The sequence below is a fragment of the Gekko japonicus genome, unplaced genomic scaffold (genome assembly GCF_001447785.1).
Source record: "Gekko japonicus isolate JY-2015 unplaced genomic scaffold, Gekko_japonicus_V1.1 scaffold716, whole genome shotgun sequence".
Classification (NCBI taxonomy): Eukaryota; Metazoa; Chordata; class Lepidosauria; order Squamata; family Gekkonidae; genus Gekko; species Gekko japonicus.
This window is the reverse complement of record NW_015164687.1, coordinates 205,800-221,246: the sequence shown is the minus strand read 5'-3', so window position 1 is coordinate 221,246 and position 15,447 is coordinate 205,800. Positions and strand designations below refer to the sequence as shown.

The window sequence follows — 15,447 nt, the reverse complement described above, 5'->3', positions numbered from 1 at the left end:
ATATTTACTTTATGGACTATATTTATTGCTACACACAATGGACTGTGACTCAAAGAATTGTACACCTTAAGTCACCTGTTGTGATGCTACACATAGAAGGTGCACATGCCTTACACGTGAATAAGGTCTCGGCTACACAGTTACCAGCTTGGTGAAAGAAGCACACACCTCCATTATTGTGAGCAATGAGAAACAACAGCTCTGAGCAGAGACAGACCCCATTGCTGAACTGTTTGTGGTCATGTACCACCCATCAACTGCTTTGTTGCTGCTTTGGTATTTCCTGCCAAATGGACATTTGGTTCACAATGAGAATGGCCAGCTTCATCAACACCACAATGGAGCATCATGATGCCAAGGTCTTCACACCTTTCCAGATGCCATCCTTTGAGCAAGGTTTTAGGTTTCAATATTGGCCACCTTTCTTAGGTAACCACCCTCCCTACATGCAACCAATAGGATTGTTTTTGGGATGGACTAACAGGTAGGTGGGCCAAGAGGTTGGAACAGTTACCACCCATCTCTTGAACACACTATAAAAGATAAGGACCATTCACCTTGCCCTTCCTAGCTAGCAAAACCCCCTGCAACATCCCCTATCTGCTTTTATTCCCCCTTGAGCCCCACTTGCTATCCCCAAACCCTTGCCTCTACTTTGATCTCTTGATCTGCAGTCAAGACACCCACACGTTCTGGCTGGTTCTGGTTGTGTGTGAATTCCCTTTGTTTTCTATTTCTTCCCATCCATTCTTCATTGGGACAACCAAGCTGCAAGACAGATAAGTATCGCCCATCATCACCCCTACCTGCTAATGCAACCGTGCTTATTTTAATACTGTAATTCTAAGGAACTTGATTGAATGTGTGAGTGCATCAGTATTGTTTGTATGAGATATATTCTTAAGTTAAAAACATCTATTTTAAACTACAACAGCCTCGAATCCTTTACTGGTAACTCTTGTTGGGAATAGGACCTTGGTATAAATTGGCAAGAACCCATTTATAAATTGCCAATTGCTGTAAATAAAGCAATTTGGCTAACAGGAGCCTACTGTTGGTTTTGAACACGTTTTTTTTGTAAAATATGCTTAATTGTTATGAGCAATCTGTTGGATTTGTGCCTATACTGGGTTATGACTACTAACCCATTTTTGTACTTCAATGAATGTAATATACAGTTCTGAGCATATATTGTTGTGAATTGTGGATGGTCTTCCCTTGGTGGGTGTTATTTGTGACCCAATTGTGTATGGCTTTTAGCCCACTTGGGTTCTCCAGACTCCAGCATCACTGTTCTGGTGCTCACAGGTGGCTGCTAGAGGAAGGGGAAGGCAGGAGAGATCTGCCTCCACCTGGGATGATGCGTAGAATTCAACCCAGTATATTTTAATGGATGCATACCCATGCTGCTCTATCAGCAAAAACACTTTGGCCATTATCAGTCCTATTAAAGATGAAGCATTCTCTATGCAAAATGCAGGGGGTGATTTAGTAACATTACATGAAATCCCTTGAAAATCTCACATGCGGCTTTAATAAAGAGAATCAGGTCAGGCAGATTAAGACCCAGGACTCACATACTATGAACTGTGTGGCTGCTGTCTCTTTACATGGCATGGTTATATACTTGCCATTGGTCTAACTACTGGTTCCTTTGAAATGAATTTCAGTACCACCCTTCCTTTTATCTGTGTCACTAATTTATGTAATGTGGGTAAAGTTTGGAGCAGCCACTGAATTATATCATAGAATGCCAATTATAAAGTCAGATCTTGAAAACATCATACCTGTTCACTGATGGGTGGGAAACTACAGAGAAGATGGAGTGTCATCATTCTCCAATAAGCACCTGATTGCTGGGCAGACTAGGGTTGCCAACTCCAGGTTGGAGAATTTCTAGAGATATGGGGTAGACCCTGGAGAGGGCAGAGTTTGGAGAGGAGAGGGACCCAGCTGGGCACAAATGTCAGACAGTCCACCGTCCAAAGCAGCCATCTTCTCCAGGTAAACAGATCTCTGTAGTCTGGAGATTGGTTGCAATTCTAGATCTCCAGGCTCTACCTGGAGTTTGGCAGCTATAGGGTGAACTGATTGCCATGACACATGTGACTGTGTGCATGCATTTGTGGTAGTGAATAAAACACCACCTATCCTGGCAAAATGTGCACAGGAAAAATACTATTTTTTGAAAAAACGTACAGATTAGTAGGAAAACTCAAAAATAGAGGATGGGGAAAAGGAATGTGCAAGCAGGCATGGCACATGAGAGCTGCTCATATCATCTCCAGATTGTACTCTGGACCTAACATAGCTATTCCTTCCAAATTGCTCTTTAGAGATCAGTTTTTTAAAAAAATTATAAGCTAGATCTGCAATTGTTTATGGAGCAGGAGTTCCACTATCTTGAGCAGAATCTTATGGAACTGTAAATACATGTATTTTCTTTTGATTTATTTACAATGTACAAAGTGGAATTTAATTAATAGTGACTTCTAAGCTCTTTAAAGATGAGCACCGCAACCCTAGAGTCGGATTCGACTGGCTTTCGAGCAAGAAAACCTTTACCTTTACCTTTTTAAGCTCTTTAAAGTATGGGGGGGGGATAAGACTTTCAAATAGATTCATTGCCTAATCTCTAGACATACCTCAGAATTTCAGTGATCAGAGAGTGCTCTTGAATATATATAAAATCTGGGCCATCTCAAAGTGACATACTTACGTGCAAGCTGGCAATGTGTTTCTCCCACTCACGTAGTTATACAAGATTGTAAGGTTGCTTTGTAGTGTATCTGATATATTTACCTAAGGAATGTGACATTTTCTAAATAGGGAAATTCCTTTTTAAAATTGTATTGAATTTTTATTGTATTGAATTTTGCCTTTACAAGAATATGCAATAATTAAATATGCAAAAATAATAATATTGGATAATCACCCTCCTGATCCATTTCATCTACCCATGCTCCAACAAATATAAAGAGTTGGATCCAACAAACTGAGCAGGAAAGAAGTAATAAATACAATCATTTTCAGGAGAGCTTGTGTAGGAATTTATGCAGTGCTATGCTGCAATAATTTATTGTTGCTCTTGTGCAAAAGATTGTGAAATTTGTTGTGCAACCAGTTGTGCAAGGAGGCACACATCTTTGGATTTTGTTATGCAACGTTCTAATGTGAAGTATAAAATGATCCTTCTGGGAGCAGAAGCCTTCTTCCACAAGCACGAAGGCATCTTTGAATCCATTTCATCATAGTCTGTTTCCAGAGTTTATCACTCCAAGTCATTCGTTCAGTTTTTGCATCTTCTTTAAACCACGGGAACATTTGTATCGATGGTACATATTTTGTTTATTTATTTTTAACATATTTTTACACCACCTTCCTATTCAGCCAGGGTTCACATATAAAAGGAAACAAACACACACAGTGGGATCAGAAACCACAGAAGAGAATCCCAGTTGGCTGAGCAGGTATATCAGCAGCAATGTTAACAGTCAAATGTAATTAGACTGAAGGTCCCACATTTTAATTTTTACATAATGAATGACTATAGTATGACATGCAGTGCAGATACTATAATTAAACACAGAACACAGCCTTCCAAGTCATTCTTTTGCACAAGCTTGCAAGAGCATGATTGTGTTGAAAATTGGCTCCTCCTTCGCTTGTATATAAAAATGCATTAGAAATAGCTATGTAGAACTGCATACTGGGTATGTTGAAAATGTCCTACTGTGTCCTGAGCTCCACTATAATCAGACTTTGGGGAAGAAAAATGTCTGCGGGTTAGCAAAAGCTTACTGGCCACACACCCCACAATGCATTAGATTTGTAGAATGTGGTACTATGCAAAACATACTGTGCAGGAATTGCAAAAATTAAACTGTAGTAGGGGAAAACAGCCAGTTTATACATAAAACTCTTCAAAGCTTGTCTTTTTCCCAAAGAAATCCTTGAGCAATTTAAAGTAGCCCTTAGTAAGGATACCAGCCTCCAGGTAAGACCTGGGGATCTGTCAGAATTACAGCTCAATTCCAGACTACAGAGATCAGTTCCCCTGGAGAAAATTGATGCTTTGAAGGGTGGACTCTGTGGCATCGTACTGCACTGAGGTCCCTGCCCTCCCCCAGGCTCTACCCCCAAATCTCCCGGAGCTTTCCAACCTGGATCTGGCAACCCTACTTCACCATTCCGCACTGGTGGCCAGGAGGGGACCTAGCAACTCTAGCCCTCAACCATGTTGATTTTGAATTGGCAGGGTCACTCTGAGAGATCATAGCATCTCATATTTGGGCTGATGACAGACAGGAAATAAAAGATTCCCAGAAAAACAGACTTCACTCCCAAAGTGCCTGCTGTTCAGTTTTTCATTCTTTCTTCATTGAGTTGCATTCTTGGACGCTAACTGTGAACCTTCCAGTCCTCACACTGTTGTCATTTACCTTTTTTTGCAGGTGAGTGAGAAAATGTAGTGGAACAGACTGGAGGAACCGACGAGAACGGAAGGTTCTCTCAGCTTTGGGATTTTACGCTATCTCACGATGTCAAAGAAGGGTGCCAGCTTTCGAGCTAAAGGAGAAAGACCCGACGCCCTAGCTGCCTTGCAAGCTGCCAATGAAGAGCTCAGGGCAAAACTCACAGACATTCAAATAGAGCTCCAGCAAGAAAAGAGTAAGGTGTGCATCTTTCTTCCCCATTAATCAAAACAAAAGTCTTCCAGTTAGCTCTTGTTTCCAAAGCACGCCCACTCTACCATGGTGGGCGAACCTGAGCATGCTCGCAAAGCCATTCCATCACTCTCTTCCAGTGTGGAAATCCCCAAATTCAATATGCCTCATCACAGTAGACTTACAATGATCATGCCTAGTGCAGTATTATGATCTGCAGCAGCAACCTTCACTCCAGGCTCTACACAATCACTAGAACTTATGCATAAAGCCTACATATGTACAGGTGTACCCATGTATGCTTCTCTCTGTGCACTTAGGAATCTTGGTTTTTCATGGCTGTGTACAGACGGATAGCTTTGTAAACCTACACTTGTATATGCATAGGCTATAAGGGTGCATTCCAATGACTGCACGTGGACTGGGGGCAGAACTCACTGCTGCAATCCTGCTTCTCTCCCAAATGCCTTCATTATACAAATTTAGAACCTCTGAACAGGATTGTTTATCTGAATAAAAAACAACATTTATCAGACAATACAATCTTTATTAGTTTCTTCTTCTTTTTAACAGAACCATGCACAATCCATAATATGAGAATTTGTTCATAAGATCCAGTAAACAATAAAAGAGGGACCCTCCTCTTAATATTGCTTTTGCAGAATGAAGCCTGAAGGCTGTTTGAGATCTATTCCTTACATGAATGTGCATTTTGATGAATTATTTAGTGGCTTCTCTAATTGGTCCCCTATGGAGGCAAAAGCAGCTGTATTTGTCAGCATGCGCCGTATTCGAAAAAGCAAAACTGCCAAGACGGGAGGACAATGGCATAAATCCATATAGCGTACACATTAAACAAGCTGACTTGGCAATTCCTATGGAGAACAATGTAGATTTTAATTCTAAAATTAAGCGCAAACAAATGATACTCTGTGGTTGACAGCCTGGAGCTTGTATCGTGATCTACCAAACCAAATTTGTCCAAGCTTTGCCTTGTATGAAAATTCAGGGTTTTGATGATATACGGAAAGGGTGGCTGGAAAATAGAATCCTGGCGGAAACTGCTGCCTAAAATTACTGTTTAATGATAAAGCTGATCTAGATGGCTGCTTTCCATGAGCATTTAACTAATGATGCAGTTGACTGTACTCAGAAAGAGCAGTCCTATGCAGTTCTACTCAAAATCCTACTTGAATTTATCCCATGGTGCTTACACACAGGAAAGTGCTCTTAGGATAGCACTGACAAGCTCACACACACAAAGAGCTCTTCTACCTGGTTATGGTTCATCTGGTACTGCCATCAAATTTGTGCCCTAAGTGAAATTTGTAAATCATTTGGAGAACAAAACAAACCAGGGCTGCGGTCACACGCAACATTAGCCACGCAAGAGATACGGAAGACAAGCGGAGTTTCCGGTCGCGATCTCACCAGCACATCTGGGAAGCGTAGCGCTTCCGTGGCACAACTGAGGCTTCCTGCCGAAAAAGCGCAGCAAAAAACTAGTACCTTGGAGGTACTAGTTTCCAGAAACTGCGGGGCAAGGGCGGGCGTCTGATCGCGTTTCCGGTGGTATCCGGCGCCCGCTCATGTCCCCTTGCGGAAAAGGGTTTTTTCCCCCCACGTCTCCGTGGATGCGCACACGCACCCAACGGAGCATGCGCATTCGTAGTGTACACGAAAAAAGAAAACCAGTTCGCCTCGCCGCGCGCTTCTTCATTGCGCGCAGGCGTGTGTTGTGATCGGCACCTCTCCCTTGCCATGGAACCTCCACAGTACCTCCACAGAACCTCCACAGTAGGTCTGATCGCTTTACTGCATGTTAGTTTGCCCCGGGGCAAACAGCCACACTTCTCCTCTGCAGTTTCCTGCCCGTGTGACAGGGGCCCAGGATGATCTGACTTTTGTCTTGTGTGGTCTACTTTTTTTTTTAGGTTCCTCGTGATGCAACGGTGTGTTTTTAATTTAGAAGGCACTTATTCAGGATTTTGTTATTGCTAAGGGATAGATCATTTGTGTTAAATGAACCTAGAGGTGCTAGTTTTTTTACTTTGAAAGCCCTTCTCTGCCAGGTCTAACATGCCTCAGAATGTGTCTCCCTCTCAAAAGTCTTTTGATATGGCCATGCTCCATATCCCTGCCTTCCAAGAAGGGTTACAGGAAGGAACAGAGCTTTTACATCTATAGGCTTGGTTTACAGAATTATCTCCCAGATGATTTTCACTTCCAGGGGCATCTGATTTCCCTTCCCCCACTATTTCCTCTTTCTCTTTTCTGAAAGCCCTCATAGCCTTTACTCTTTTCCTCTTTCCTTCTCTCCTTTCTCCTTTCAACTGCTTTCTGTGTGGGTGTTTTTAAACACACACCCCACCCTTTTTTGAGATTTTTCTGCACACCTGGGGAGATCCCCCACTTTTGAAGAAAAGTCTCTCTTCTTTCAAGGTGGCTCCAATCCACGGATTTAAGTATCTACAGATGGGGCCATGTTCACTATTAGAGATATTTCTGATGTAAAGACTACTTTTCCCCTACATTTTCTGGTTAATGGTTGGTTGTTGTCTTTATACCTTCTAATAATGACTGTTAGTATAACACTTAGTATTTTTTGAGTTACCATTTTAAAAGTTCTTGTGTTAAAATAAACTTAGAAGTGGGATCTAATCCATGAATGTTGTATATGGGAATAAAACTTTTTTTTTGTTAATCTTCAAATTATCACAACACTGCTGTAACAGATGAGCAAAGGGTAGGAGGAGGGGCTGAGTGGAAGAGTATTTCCTTTGCATGCAGAAGGTCTCATGTTCAATCCCTGGCATCTCCAAATAACAGTATATGAAGTACAGGTGATGTGAAAGACCTCTGCATGAGACACTGGATAGCTGCTGTCCCTCTGTGTTGACAATAGTGACCATGATGGACCAATGGTTTGATTCAGTATAAGGCAGCTTCATGTGTTCATGTGTATAGCTACCCCTCTGGAACTATAGTGTTAATCTGTTTTGTCCTTTATATCTTTTATATCACTTGTATATCACTTTAAAAGGAGCTGTGGTGGCTCAAGTGGTTAAGACGCTGAACTACAAGCTGTGGAAGGTTGGTAGTTCAGCGGTTCGAAACCCGAGTGTGCCGCATGATGGAGTGAGCTCCCGTCTCTAGTTCCAGCTCCTGCCAACCTAGCAGTTCGAAAGCAAGAAATTGCAAGTAGATAAATAGGTACCCCTTCAGTGGGAAGGTAACACCGTTCTGTGCGCCTTGGTGTTTAGTCATGCCGGCCACATGACCACGGAAACGTCTTCGGACAGCGCTGGCTCTTCGGCTTTGAAACGGAGATGAGCACCGCAACCCTAGAGTCGGATTCGACTGGCTTTCGAGCAAGGGAACCTTTACCCCTACCTTTATATCACTTTGAACATAAGAAGAGGCAGAATATCAATACATATTTTTAAACAAATAAAAGAAAGCATGTAGCAAGGGTTGGAGGCAAAATGCCAGCAGCAACAAAGGAAATTAAGTGGAAAAATCAGAAGATAACATTAACTGAAAATGTAGGTAGTCAGGCCCAGGGTAGACTTCCACCAGTTTCACTGAGCACCTCTGATGTCTACATGTTTGCACATGTATGATAACTGTCAGTTGGAGCATGTGTTCAGTGACCTATAGTATAACTGTTATGGGAATCGACTGGCTCTGCCTTGGATGACTTTGTTGTGCAATCTAGGCAAGGAATGTCCATTTAGCTGTGATGGCACAACGCGTGGCAGATGGCCAGAGCTTTTATATAGTGTTTACACCGCCTGGAGATAGCTATGGCTATATAATTGATGCATGTGACCATTTTCACCACTGTGTGAGTATTGGCTTCTAAGCATTATCTATAAACTAGATTTCCAAAGGGCATGCCCCACCAAACATAGCTTCTAAATAGCCCTGTAAATGTCAAAGAGTAGGCCTGTTTATATGTGCAATGAATCACTAGAGTGTTTGCCTAAGCAGTACTGGTTATTTTCTCTGGAGCTTCACAAGCATTGTCAGGATAAGTGATGATGCTGTTGTTTTCACTTGAAAAGTTTTGATTGAATATTTCTGCTCAGAGAAAGAGGAGACAATAATGGATTCTAATGTATGCATTTTACTTCAGCTACCCTTCACTGAAAGGAAACAAGGTAGAATTTTAGCCAGAGTCGAGTTCAGATTTCATTGAACTCTTTCTCTAAGGTTTACTGTTTATTCCTTAAGTGTTTCTTGAATCCCTCTACTGCTTAGATACACATCCTGTTCTAGGGTTGCCATTCCCCAGGTCCAGGCAGGGAATCTCCTGGTTTTGGGGGCTTCTATCCCCGGCCAGCTAGCTGGCCAGTGGGGGGAAACCCACCCCCATGGTGACATCACATGAAAGTGAAAGTCAAGGCTGCTCCAGTTCTGCACTGCCACAGGAGGTGGTGGTGGCTACAGGCATGGATGGCTATTAACCACAAGGAACTCTTGGTCTGGGGCAAGTGATGCTCTGTATTCTTGGTGCTTGGGGGGGCAACAGTGGTAGGGCTTCTAGTGTCCTGGCTCCACTGCTGGACCTCCCTGATGGCACCTAGTATTTTTGGCCACCTTTGGCCTGATCCAACACTGCTTCTCTTATGTTCTTATGTTCTGATCCTCTTCTCCAGCCCACACTCTCTTCTACAGGAAGAGAAGTGAAGGGACAGGCCCATCCTTTGAAGCTCCCCCTTTATTCCCCCATTTTACTTCTCATTCTGTCCCCCTCCCATATGTCCCCTGAGTCCCTCTTCCTTTGGCAGATCCCTGCCAAGTTCCAATGCCAGCCTCCCTCCTGACCCATCCTTGCTTTCCATCGCTGATGGGCCTCACACCTCCATGTTTGTTTTCTGCCAACCTCCTGGCATGCTGCTTTTAATGGTTAATATAAAATATGGTTAATATAAAACATATTTGCAGTCTTACATAAATTATGTAGTTTGGAGAGCCAGTTTGGTGTAGTGGTTAAGTACGCAGACTCTAATCTTGAGAGAACCAGGTTTGATTCCCCACTCCTCCACTTGCAGCTGCTGGATGACCTTGGGCAAGCCATAGTTCTGTCAGAGGTGTCCTTGAAAGGGCAGTTCTGGAAACAGCTCTCTCAGCCCCACCTACCTCAGGTGTCTGTTGTGGCGAGGGGAAGGGAAAGGAGTTTGTAAGCCATTCTGAGACTCTGAGTGAAGGGTGGGGTATAAATCCAATATCATCCTCCTCCTCCTCTTCTTCTTTGTTTTACACCTAGGTTTTTATCTAACCATAGTTATATAGCTGTAGTGTTTAATCATGGTTAGGGGGAAAAACACATTTATGCAGCTTTGGGGCAAAGGGGCTTTGTATGTTAGTAACCTCTCTATGAATTGATGGAAATATATCAGTACTGTGATACTACAGTATCAGTGCAATTTTTTTAACCTTGGAACAACAAAGAAAATGGCAATTTCCGAAGTACTTATCATTAGACATTTCCAAAGTGATTCAATAATTGCCTCTTAAAAAGAAGTGTGTTACTTTCCCAGAATAAGCTAATTCATTATGCTGTGGGGAAAAAATTATGAAAGATGTCTTCTTGAATCTCCTTTTCTCAGAACCACCTTTTGAAACAAGATGGCACGTTCAACAGAGATAATTTACAAAAGCTGTATTTTTCCCATCAGTACAATAAATGCATTTTTAATGATTTGGATTATGTTTGTGATTTTTATATTGTTTCTCATTTTAGCACATCTCATAGGATTGTTGAGAGGATGACTTAGGGCTTGTTTGTACGACCAGAAGTCCTGTGTCACCTCAGTGGCCCTGATGAGGGCATAAAGGCAGGGTCTGTTCCACTTCGATATGCAGGTTGCGTCCCCATATAGGAAGAACTCCTTGCATAAATACATCACCTGAAGCTGATGGTTGTGCATTTTACCTCTTAAGACCAAATTAGATGCCAATGTAATATAGAGCATCCAACTAGGATCTGGAAGACCCAAATTCGAGTCCCCACTCTTTGTCATAGAAGCTTGCTGGTGACCTGGGACTAGTCACACACTCTTACCCTAACCTACTCTACTGGATTGTTGTGAGGATAAAATGGCAGAGGGGAGAAGGATGCCTGCTGCTTTGGGTGCCCACTGGAGAGAAAATAAATAAAATGAAGTAAATAAAATGAGATTAAATAAATACAATTGAATCGATATAATGAGAAAGTAAATAAATGAAGTAAATAAAAACATAAATTTGAACAGTACGTGGTGGTTGTGCAACAGTCTCAGGGTAGAGGTCCTGAGTGGCTGCCTGGCCACAGTGGTTAACTGGCTAAAAGTGAAAACATGGAAACTAAACCCTGAAAAGACAGAGGTGATGCTGGTTGGGAATGTGGAGGCCTTGAAGGACATTGTTCTATCCACGTTTGATGGCGTTCAGCTGATCCTTGCTAACTCATACTGGACACAGTTTTATTTATTATTAAATTAGACTTTTAAACCACCCTTCCCTGTGGAACAGGGCTCAAGGCGGTGTACAACAATGGAATATGCATATATTCATTCAATATAAAACAAAAGAAATCCAATAAAACACACTAAATAGTAAGCTAATGCAGCTGCAAAAAAGGCTTTTTACGAACTCAGCCTAACCTGTAAGATACCTTGATGGCCACCCGGTTCCATGCCACAGTCACATTGAGACTAAACAACTGTTATTTGTCTCCTCTATTAATCAACTTGGAAACTCCAACTGGTCCAGAAGTAATTATTAGTGGGAGCTAGACGGAGCATGCATATTACTCCCATTCTGCAGACACTCCACTGGCTGCCCATTTGTTATGTGATTCAGTTTAAGGTAACGGCTATCACATACGAAGCCCTTCATGGCCTTGGTCCCTTTTATTTGTGGGACTACCTCTCTCCCTTTGCTCATGTCAGCAGGGTCTTCTGCAGGTGGCAACCTGCAAATGGGCAAAATCAACCACTGCCCATACATGGGCTTTCCCCATTGTGGCTCCCACCTTGTGGAATGGCCTGCCAAAGGAGATCTGGAAATCTGCCGCTCTCCTAGCCTTCTACAAACTAGGCAAAACTGAACTATTCAAGAGGGATTTTATGTGCAACCCTGTTAAACTGTACAAAATGATTTACAAACTTACTTGGATAAATTATTGATACTGTGGTTTATACTGCTGCATATAGTTTTTTTTAAAAAATGCTTTATTTGAATAAACATTTACAACAATAAACATTTGAAACATAAAGTAAGCAACAACAAGTGATAAGGATCAAATTGTATCAAAACACATTTTACATCTGAGAAGAATTATTCTAACTTTTAAATATTGAGCAATAGACAAAGTAAGATATATTGATTATTGTGCTACCTCTGCTGGTGAAGTAATTATAAGTAGGATCCTATTATGTAATTTCTGTATCGCTTAATGTGTCATGTTAATACTTATGCTATACTTCAGTTCTTTCTGGTAGTTCTATACTTAGAATATCTTACTGCACTGGTTATTGAATGTCCCATTTCATTGATTGTACTGACTCATTATGTGTAATCCATATTGAATCCCTGTGAGAAAGGCAAACTATATAAATAACATAAATAATAATAGAAATTATGTAGAGGAGTGGCAGAGGGGAAAGACGCTTATTGATCATCAGTGTATCTAATTCTCAACATGGCCCCATCGGTGGATACTTAAATCTGGAAACTGTGGCCCGTTTGCAGGGAGTGCGGGGTATAAATACAATAAAATAAATATAAATAAATAAATAGACAGATAATGCAAATCTTTCTACAAATCTGAGGAAAGCCTGGAGGGCAGAAAAATCTGAAATCTATCCAAAATGACAGGCATGGCACATGTGAATTTAAGAAATGAATACCCTCAGTGCCTGTTGCCAGGCAACCACAACAATATTGCCAGCCTTCAAGCCATGGCTTCTGCCAGTAAAAGGCGGGGGGGGGAGACCTTTTCAGTGCTGTTTTGGTCTCTTGAGAGAAGACTCATAGCGGCCAGGCCTAGCAGCAACCACCAGGTGATTTGCTGCCACACAACTTCTAGTATTCACCCAGGGCAGCTGTTTCCCATGGTATTACATCCCCATGGAGCACCCTCCCCAAACTTTGCCCTTCCCAGGCACTGCCCTCAAATCTCCTGGAATTTTCTAAGCCAGTGTTTGCCACCCTACATGTGCCCTAACCACTTAGATATGGTAATGAAGGTAGTAGCTGGGATCCGAAGAATTCTGCACACTCAAGGAGGCCTGGAGCGTCTGTTTCTTAAGGAGTAATTCTCTAAGCAATTCCCATTTGAAACAGAGATGCTTTCATCGTGCCTAAAGTAGCTTGTTAGATTCTGGAGAGTACAGATTGGCACCATTGCTTTTGCTACCTTGAACTTTCAAGAATGGATCCAATATTCTACATCCGTTGCTGAATGTTGGGAGCTGACCCTTGCAGCATTAAGAACATTTAAAGGTTTACAGATTCATACATATTACATGTAAGATTGACCTATAATGTTAAGCTTCATTCTGTCCAGGTATGATAACCTATAAATGCAAGCTCTCCAGACTCTTGTATTGATTTTTCCATGTTGCCATCCTGGGCAACATATGCCATATGCAACTTTGCAAACCTTCACTAATTTTTTTTAAAAAAATCAATGTGTTGAGATTAACATACCTAGCATGTTACTAATTTTAGTTGTAGACAAGCAATTATAGCTAAGAGTTCTGAATGGATCGCCTCTTGTAACTCATTTTTAATTAGGAGCTGGAATGCTATTTCACGACTCTGATGTTTGTTACACATTGAAAAACCAGTTCAGCAATATTACAGTATTGAATTGCTTGTGCAGCAGATGCACACCTACAAAGACATTGTTAAAAGCATGTTATTATAAAATGTGCATGTAGTCTCAGTGAGAGATTTTACTTCCAACATTGATTAATTAGTATCTGATAAAGTCCTGAGCAAGCACAAAGTTGTTTCAGTGATATTAATTTGATGTGCCATTTCTTATTTGGAAGTGGAAATGTTTAGGTAGCTTGCTAAGAAAATGTGTATTCTTTGTATTTGTTCAGTAGCAAGATTACTGCAAAAATTTCTTTTGGATCATTATTACGGGCTTTTCAATATGTGGGGTTTTTTGTTGGGGTCTGACCCCATACTGCTTTGGTTTGTCCTGATTTCCGCAGGCATTTTTGTGCCTTTAGTTTTTGCTTTTGTTATGTTTTTCCCTGAGATTTCCAGTTCTTTTGAGACCACGTTTACCCTGATCTTTTTCTGAAAGCCAATTTTGAGTTGCCTTTTTCTTTCTGCATTCTGTTGATTTTCTTTGCCCTGCTCACTTTCACCCACCTCCAGCCCACTTTTCAATGACTGTACTGGCATCATCATTCAACCACTCCCCCCATAGATAAGTGGTTTCATTTTTGATTTGTTAAAAACTGCACTAAAATATCAGTGTAGCATTCTGATGATAGGTTTAGCAAGCTCTCTGTATTCCCAGCTTTAAGTCTCTAGCCTTTTCCTTCATGAAGCTATAAGGAAAAAGGCATATATCTTCAAGGGAAAAGGCTAGAGACTTACTTTTTTGAGAAAATATGCATGATATTAGTACATTGCTATAGTAAAGGTAAAGGTTCCCCTTACTTGAAATCCAGTTGAATCCAACTCTAGGGGCCAGTGCTCATCTCCATTTCCAAGCCAAAGAGCCAGCGCTGTCCGAAGACGTTTCCATGGTCATGTGGCCAGCATGACTAAACGCCGAGGCACAAAGAATACTGTTACCTTCCCACCAATGCAGCACCTATTTATCTACTTGCAATTTCTTGCTTTCGAACTGGTAGGTTGGCAGGAGCTGGGGCCAGAGATGGGAGCTCACTCCATCATGTGGCACTACGGTCTCAAACTGCTGAACTACTGCCTTCTGGTCTGCAGCTCAGCATCTTAACCTCTGAGCCACCGCGGCCCTTATTGTTATAAGCATGTGCAAAAAATAAAAGAGGGTGCTGTGAAACCACCAATAATGCCACCAATGATGACAACACCCTCCCTTGAAAATCCTGATTTAAGACATGTGCAGAAAAAATTAAACTGACTCCACAGCTGTTAAAATGCAGAAGACAGATGTGCAGAAGAATCATTCCAAGGCTTGTGGACTGAGCACCAAGAAAATCGGGAGTAAACTGAACATGCAGAAAAGCCCTATATTGTAGAACATGAAAGAGCCAAGTAACATCAGATTGTAGGGGAAGGGTTGCAAGTACAAGGCACCTTGTTGACGTTCCTTGTTATAAAGAGTTCTGCTAGCTCACATGCTTATTACCTTTACTATCAGGCAGGGGTCATTTCCTGCAGGAGCGCACAGGAGTGGAGCTCTGGCAGTAAAGAGCCCAGGGGAAAGGCACATGCAACAAGCCCTACCCCCTGCTCCTTCTCTCCCTCTTTCTTTCCCTCTTTCTTTCCCTCTTTCTTTCCCTCTTTCTTTCTCCTCCTTCTTTCCTTCTCTCCTTCTTTCCCTGTTTCCCTCCTTATTTCCGTCTCTCCCTCTTTCTTTCCCTCTCTTCCTCCTTCTCTTTCTCTCTCTCTCTGCACAGATCTGTGTGAGGGCAGATCTGTGTGCCCCCCCCTCCCATAGCTAGCAATCGAAAACAGTCCAGTGGCACCTTTAAGAGCAAATTTTATTCCGGTACAAGCTCTCCCTCCTCTGCGAGGAAAGATCTGCATGTCCACCCCCCCCCCCATAGCCAGCAATCCA

The 15,447-nt window shown here is 41.9% G+C and overlaps 1 protein-coding gene across 2 annotated transcripts in view; it reads left to right on the top strand.

Moving 5' to 3' along the window:
• Positions 1-4,541: 4,541 nt before the first annotated feature.
• Positions 4,542-15,447, top strand: part of JAKMIP3 (Janus kinase and microtubule interacting protein 3) — a 67,495-nt gene continuing 56,589 nt past the window's right edge. For both annotated transcript variants that reach the window (XM_015409360.1, XM_015409359.1), the window contains exon 1: positions 4,542-4,676. In XM_015409360.1, coding sequence (XP_015264846.1) covers positions 4,542-4,676 — 135 coding nt within the window. The remainder of the gene's footprint in view (positions 4,677-15,447) is intronic.